Source organism: Eriocheir sinensis, unplaced genomic scaffold (assembly GCF_024679095.1).
Source record: "Eriocheir sinensis breed Jianghai 21 unplaced genomic scaffold, ASM2467909v1 Scaffold1002, whole genome shotgun sequence".
Taxonomy (NCBI): Eukaryota; Metazoa; Arthropoda; class Malacostraca; order Decapoda; family Varunidae; genus Eriocheir; species Eriocheir sinensis.
In genome coordinates this window covers 1-8360 of record NW_026110300.1, presented here as the reverse complement: position 1 = coordinate 8360, position 8360 = coordinate 1, and the positions used below count along the sequence as shown (strand labels likewise).

At 42.7% G+C, this 8360-nt stretch overlaps 1 protein-coding gene across 1 annotated transcript; it reads right to left on the bottom strand.

Moving 5' to 3' along the window:
- Nucleotides 1-2564: 2564 nt before the first annotated feature.
- Nucleotides 2565-4103, bottom strand: LOC126988905 (uncharacterized; the record flags this gene model as incomplete). The annotated part of the gene is made up of 1 exon (XM_050847294.1): nucleotides 2565-4103. A coding segment is annotated over one exon (613 nt), but the record flags the coding sequence as incomplete, so codon positions are not given.
- Nucleotides 4104-8360: the final 4257 nt, after the last annotated feature.

Here is an 8360-nt window from a genome sequence, read left to right as displayed (position 1 = left end):
ATCCACATCTTCGTCATCGCTGCTACATGAATATATCATGCCACGTCACTTTATCCCACAGACAAACAGCGTTTGTGGCCCCGAAATATATACGCCATGGCATTGTTTTTTTCTTGATTTACATATTGGATAAAAATCGACGTGTAATAGTTTCTTAACATAATTCCTACACAACACTCCACTCCGCAGAGGCCCGGAGGAGGATCAAACCTTGACTGTCCCTACCGAAACTTTAAAGGTATTCATTGTAAGGAACCAGTGCTAACAAGATCAAGAGACAGGTACAAGCCAGCACCTCCAATGGCACCCACCAAAACAAAAAGAAGGCCAGGGGGGCCTTCCTCCTTCGAGATGCAGGGGTCCCGCAGGCTCTGCCTTGCACCCGTCACTGACGACAGGCTCGCCCGATGGAACGCATTGTTGCTGAGGTAGAGGGTTGCACAGCGACATCAACCTCTACTTTTTCTTTGTTTATTCAAAGTTTATTCAATTTTTTGGGTAATATTTGATGAGCATTTGTTAAAAGTAAATCAGATGAGACAAAGAAACCATTCATCACTAATTTCAAAATAATTGAAACAAACATTAGGACCGAATTCGTAATATGTACAGAGGCTCGATGATTTGAGTTTGGAAGCCAGCATATATATATATATATATATATATATATATATATATATATATATATATATATATATATATATATATATATATTTATCAAAGTATATATATATATATATATATATATATATATATATTATATATATATATATATATATATATATATATATATATATATATATATATATATATATATATATATATATATATATATATATATATATATATATATATATATATATATATATATATATATATATATATATATATATATATATATATATATGGCATATACACATATTTCTCAACCTCGATTTTGGTTGGACTAAAAGTGGGGAAGGTTTATCCGAATGGCAAATGTCCGGCACGAAAATGTCCGGGGTCTACCTCTTAAGCATGGACTTTACCTTTCTATATGTCTGGAAACACAACCCACCCCTGAGGACTACACCGTGCATAGTTGTCTCTATATCAGTTCAGTAATATAATATATTACTTTTCTACAACATGCACATATACAACATAATATATACTATATGGGTGGCATCGTTGAAGAAGAGGTGTATCCACGACAAGCACGTAAGCACAACAATTCGTGTGACGCGGCAGACTTGTGTACAGTCCAGTACTAGACGTGTATGTCCGCCCGCGCTGCGTTATCTAGTGCCTGACGCGGAACTTTGTTCCGCGCGGTAGTTTGAAATCGACTTGTCCCGGACTTTTTTTTTTTTTTTTTTTTACCCCACGGACTCTCGTCCGGCAAACTGAAACCGTCCGGCAATGGAGGTCTGGCAAATTGAGGTTATATATATATATATATATATATATATATATATATATATATATATATATATATATATATATATATATATATATATATATATATATATATATATATATATATATATATATATATATATATATATATATATATATATATATAGTTTGTAGAGTTTCGCTCACTTGGTCATTAGTCGGAGTCAGAAAATATTCTGACTTATTTACATAATATAATCTCGTATTTTTTTTTTTTTTACAGCAAAGTGAGACAGCCTGTTCATGGGCACAAAAAGCAAGTATTAATAAAAAAAAGCCTGCCACTGCTGCTCTTAAAAAGAATCTAAAGAGGTGGCCGAAGATAAGTTGTTTCGAGGAGAGGTGTAACTGATACCCTTCCTCTGAAAGAGTTCGTCGTAGGCAGGAGGAAATACAGATGAAGGAAGATTGTTCCAGAGAGCTTACCAGCGTGAGGGATGAAAGATGAAGATGCTGGTTAACTCTTTGCATAAGGGGGTTTGGACAGTATAGGGATGATGAGCATGTTGGAGAAAGTGCCGAGTGCAGTGTGGGGCTGCGGAGGGGGAGGCATGCAGTTAGCAAGTTCTGAAGAGCAGCTGGGCGTGGGAAATATCGATAGAAGATAGAAAGAAGGCGCAAACATTGCGGCGGAATTCTAAGAGGCAGAAGACTATCAGTATGGAGGAGGAGAGCTGATGAGACGAAGAGCCTTTGCCCACTCTGTCCAGAAGAGCTGTGTGAGGGAGCCCCCTCACATGAGATGCACAATTAAGCATGAGGGAAGTGACAAGGCCCTGTATATGGACAGCAACTGTGTGCAGGGAGAGAAGAACTGGTGAGACGGTACAGAATAACGCCCAGCCTCGAGGAAGCTGATTTAGTAAGAGATGAGACTATGAAGTTTGTTGAGATTTTGAGTTAAGGATAGACTGAGGATGTTTAGGTGTTGAGGAAGGTGATAGCTGGGTGTTAACAAAGAATAGGAGATAGTTGTTTGGAAAGATTAAAGCGTCGAGTGGATAGGTGGAGAAACTGTGTTTTTGAGGCGTTGAAGGACACCAGGTTCTTCTTGCCCCAATCGTAAATAATAGTAAGGTCTGAGGCTAAGCGTTCTGCAGCCTCCAGCCTTGAGTCGTTAAGTTCCTGAAGGGTGGGTCTTCTATTAACGTATAACGTACTTGGCTGCACTGTTGGAACAGTGCTGCCAATTTATGAAAAAATTCCACATATTTTTGGGAGAGGTAAGTTTTTGTGTGAGCTCTTGTGGGAAGATGTTTAAAAAGATAATTTAATATCGATATTTTTTTGTGGAAATGTGCATTATTATTCTGTAAGTTAATGAGATAAATTCCAGCGGGGAAATTCAACCTGAGAGAAATATCAATTGGTTGCAATTATTCGACTGAGTTGAAAATTACATAAAAGAAAGGTGAAGAGGGATGCGAGGATTTAAAAATGCCAGAAATGTGTGTTTTGAGAGGGAAAACTTGACTCTTATGGCATGGCCACCCCCTTGGAAGGAGTTCCCGGCTGTAATGGGGCGTAAGAGCTATTGTTCATTGGTTTGTGTTATTAGGCAAGTAAACTTTGTGTTTGGCTACTAATTGTTTATTAAATTATTTGTGTTATTAAGGAAATGATTTTCGTGTTTTGTTTACTTCTTTTCCTTGACCGCATGCAGGGTGAAATCCGGATGATGAACTGGTTGAAAGGGGAAACGACAGGAAAAAGGTTGGGAACCATTGTACTAGACGATATCACAGAAGACGTCTCCAACAACACGCGCTGTACCTGGCGAGTCTGATTCCTGTAATACATTCGTGTGCGTCTCCACTCTCATCTCAGCACTGTATCTGTGCTAGGCTACTCAGAGCTCAACATTCGGTTACCTTTTAAGGACAAGCTGTCCATTATGAGGTCTGGATGTCCAGTTCATGCTAAGCAAGATAAAAAAAAAGGCCTTTCTGAATCTGGTCGTAGTGTGAATCGTACTGTAGTTTAAACTGACCCAGTGTAGCTAATGAAGAGCAGTGTGGCATGGCGTGGATGGGTGTTATATTATATGCTGTGGCTAGGTGGTGTGTGGTTTGGTGTGGCTGGGTGTGATGTGTGATGTGATGTGGCTGGGTAGCATGGTTTGTAATGTTGCTGGGTGTGGTGTAAAGTGTTGTGTAGCTGGGTCAGGTGTGTGGTGCGATGTGGTGTGGCTGGAAGTGCTATGTGGTGTGGTGTGGCTGGGTGCAGTGGGAGGTGTGGTGTGGCTGGGTGTGATGTGTGGTGTGGTGTAGCTAGGTGTGATGTGTGATAAAGTGTGGCTGGGTGTGATGTGGGAGATGGTGTGGCTGGGTGTGATGTGTGGTATGGTGTGGCTGGGTGTGGTGTGAGATATGTTGTGCGTGAGTATGATGTATGGTGAGGTGTGGCTGAGTATGGTGTGAAGTGTAGTGTGACTGGGTATGATGTATGGTATGGTGTGATGTGGGTGTGGTGAGATGTATGATGTGGTTGGGTGTGGCGTGAGGTATGGAGTGACTGGGTGTGATGTGTGTTGTGTGGCAGGGTGTGGAGTTATGTGTGGTGTGGCTAGGGTGGTGACTGGGTGTGATGTGTTATGTTGTGTGGTGTTGCTTGCTGTGATGTTGTGTAGTGTGGTTGGGTTTGATGTGGTGTGGTGGGGCTGGGGTTGGTATTGTCAGCTGCTCCCGCCCCTCACACTAACTATTTCCAGAGGCCAAAAAGAAGGTTAATCGAGTTCTATTGAGTGTTATTTTAGGTTCACGGTACAGAAGAAGGCTCAGACTACCACCAAGGCCATAAAAGTACCACTGAAAATGCCCTAAACTCCCACGAAGACTAGTAAATTACGTGTTCTTGGGCGCAGAAATGTTTAAAAATATGGCCCTGGGTGTGATGCATGATATGGTGTGGCTGGGCGTGGTGTGAGGTATGGTGTGTTGTATGGTGTGGCGGGGCTGGGTGTAACGCCTCATGTTGTGTGAAATGTGGTGTGGCTTGATGTGATTTTTTTTTCTATTTATTTTTTTATTTTTTTAGGTGCTGCCTGCAGCGCCGGTAGGCTGTCTTGAGGGGCCTCTTGGGCGGCCCCAGCCCGTTTGTGGCGCAGGCGAATTTTATTTATTGTGACTGCGTTGATATATAACTCTTGCTTGGTCCATGTTGCTTCCCGGTGCTCATCTTGACCAAAGTCGCTGAAGTTTGGGTTAAGATCTGGGCATCATGTGGGTAATCTTCCGCCACTCAGCGATGACTTGAAAAATCAGCATGCATGTTTTAGTGGGACTTGAATCTAGGTCCACGGTCTCACCACGCCCCCACGCTGACCACTCGGCCACCACCATGATGTGGCTGGCTGTGCTGTGTGAGATGTTGTCTTTTTTTTTACAATAAAGAAGACAGCTCAAGGGCAATAAAAAAATAAAAAAACGTAACTGTAAAGTCCGCTAGGCGCTGCTCCAACAAAAGCAAACAGAACAAGAGGCCGAAAGAGAGGTCACGTCATAGGCAATGGGAAATACAGACAAAAGAAGGCATGTTCCAGAGTTTATCAGCAGAAGGGATAAAAGAATGAAGATGCTGATTAACTCTTGCATAAGGGATATGGACAGTTAAGGGATGAGCAAGAGTAGAAAGTCGAGTGCAGCGGGGCCGCGGGAGGGGGGAAGGCATGCAGTTAGCGAGTTCAGAAAAGCAATTAGCATGAAAATATCGATAGAAGATAGAAAAAGATTCAACACTGCGGCGGAATTTACGAGGTAAGGGACTGTTAGTAAGAGGAGAGCAGTTGATGTGACGAAGAGCTTTAGACTCAACTTTGTCCAAGAGAGCTGTGTATGTAGAGCCCCCAACACGTGAGACGCATACTCCATACGAGTATGCATCTTGATAGGTTATAGGTAATGTTGATGGGTGTGATGTGTGTGGTTATTGAATGTGTGGTGGGTGTGTAGTGGAGTGTGGGTGATGTAGTGTGACTTATAATTTAGCCTTGCTTTGTAGAAACATCCTGGTTTTAATATGTTAGAATTTGCCAGTTTTCTCTTTCTTGTGGTGATCCTAGATGCTACTAGGAATGGTAGTGTACAGAAAGTTTATCAATCTCTCAAGTCTTCTACTAATTTACTGTCTGTTACACTGTGTTTGCTTACTTCTAAACTAAAAACACGCATGTTTTAATTTTTTAATAGTACAAAATATACAGTATGATTACTGCATATTAATATGAAATAATAACTTTACGTAACTACAGTGATGAAAAAGTTGAATAATGTCCCTCATTTAGGTAAAACTGAAAATGGTATAAGCGTACCGTACGAAGTCTGTATCTGAACGTGTCCAGTACCAGTGCGATGAGACTCGGTAAGAGTCCGTGAGACCCACGCCACAGACTACCATTTGCCTGTCAGTCAGTCATTGTGTCTCAGTAAGCATTTAAAGTACTGAGAAAAATCACTTGTCTAGTTCCATACTTTTCATGATATAATAACTTGTTTCCTTATGCACGGCAGGCATGGTGAATGATATTACTCAATTCAGTAATCATTCGGTTTTCAGAATGTTTAGCCTGGTGGCGGTATCTGGCAACTATACCACGGTGGTGCATTCACTGGTGATGTTAGTGACGCGTGTCAGTGTGTACAGTGTGTGTGTGACCGTGAAATTATAATATTGTATAATATTATATTATATTATAATATGATGTAGTTAGAAATATACCAGATCTACTTAGTTATATAGTGACAATGAAGTCTTAGCCAGGTGGTGGAAATTTCTGAAGAGTCGAGGTCGTGGGCACGAGAGCAAGTGATGTCGTTGCCACGTAGGCGCAACATCCAGCTTTGGATTTAAATTTAGGGTAGAGATAGTAGGAGGGAACAGAATAGAGATTATTGTGGTTCGGTGAGAAAGAGAAGGTGAGATTTAAAGGAGGTGAGATGGTGTTCCACAGAATGGAACGTAGTGCAAAGTCCGCGAATGTTGAAAAAGTTGATATAGAATAAGTTGGAAGAGCTACCAAGACACCAGGGTCTGCGGCCAAAAGTGCAAAGCGTAGATAGGTAGAGTTTGGCCATGCTGAATCTCAGCAGGTCGCGTGTTATTTGTCAGTTCAGGTTTTCAGCCGGCAAGTCGCCATATTGCTTCCTTTATTGTTGCTCGCCTCCCTTGCTCTCTTACAGGCTACAATGGGGAATTATAATTTCTTGACATTTTTGACAATTACGTTTTCCTTTATAGTTACATGTTATATATCGAAAGAATTGGAAAAGTTTGCTGGTTTTGGAACAATGACTGAAAATTCAATGCGAGCCTCCGTGGTCTAGTGATCAGCGTTCCTGGCTTCTACTCCGCGGGCCCGGGTTCGAATCCCGGCCCGGGCAGTTGGCGTGCAGCTCACCTCCCTCTCGGGCTGGTCGATAAATGGGTACCTGGGGAAACCTGGGGAAGGTAAACTGTGGTAACCCGGATGTCACACTGGACCTGTGTCCCGGGGTAATGGGCTCCCTCCCACCACAGGCTCAAGGGCCAATGTTATGGAGATGAGCACCGAGGCCACGCAGTGCTACAGCGTATGCCCCCATCTTTACCTTTACCTTACTAAAATATGAGATTAATACCGAGTTGCAGCGAAAAAAAAAATAATAATAATATTTTTCTTTCCATTACGTAATGTAAGTGTGGTTTTACTGTATTGAAATGAGGGTCATGATAAGCAGCCGTGTATCATGAACACAATGATAGACTAAAGCCCCGTTCACACTGTGCCGACTCTGGGCCACGACAACCCACAACTCTAGGGTATACAAGGTCTTGAGTGTTGAAGTGAAAGGGTTGGGCATGTCTTGAAAGATGTCTTGAGACTGTTGCCGAATGCTGCGTCAACGTCGTGACGGGAGTCTGGAGGCGTGAGGGTATTTCATGAGAGTATTTCATGCTAGAGCCCCGTTCACACTGTGCCGACTCTGGGCCACGACAACCCAGCCACTTCTGCATTTGACAAGTCGGCTCCCACGCTCCAAGAATTTTTTTGGCGTCTTGGTGTCGGCTACCATGATTGCCGACTGTCTGGGACATTCGGCCAACTAGTTGGCAGCATGTCTGCGACATGCTGCCAACTAGTCTCAAGACGAGTCTCAACGGTCAATTTTTGTCATGTCTACGACAACCACGAATCTGACGACCGATTGGCCGACAGTCATCCAGATTGTCTATCAACTGGTTGGCCGACTAGCTGGCCGACAGTTGCCAAGGAGTTGGCCGACGGTCTTCCTGACCGTCTTCGCGACTGTCTCGGCGGCAGCCTTGCCGTCCCTTAAAATACGGAATCGCTCTGTATTCGAGAATGAAATGTATCGTTCCGTTTTGAACCAATACTGAACGGCATTTGTTCCGTACGGTATTTTGTTATCTGAATGGTCAAGCAGATAAAATTCAGTATCTTAAAATTGTAGTGAGCGCATTTTTCGGTTAATCACAAAACCCGCCCATAAAACTTGTCAAAGGTTCATTCTAAAATATGTGTAAAATACGCGACGTAACGTCCCTCCCCCCTCCCTCTTGCCTCCACCAGCAGCGTGCTGCAGCTGTCACTCATTGCATGCTCGAGAAATTTTAGGGTTGCCACCCGTTCCTTTAAATATGGATCCATTCCGTATTGGAGAGTGAGATGTTGCATTCCACATTTTTCTGACCTCAGGGTGGCAACCCTAGTTGTGTCATTCAACACACGAGAGATCGAGGCAAAAGGAGTGCGTGCGTAGGTACTGTGCGGCTTCCAAGTGTGTGCCAGCGAAACGTAACCATGCCCAGAAGTTGTTATTGTGCTTGTGATTGCAAAATAAAAATATAAATTTCTTGATGGTGGCAGTGTTAGCCAATATTTCTGAGCCGACAGTCGTCACGAACGCCCTTCATTAAGCGAAGAC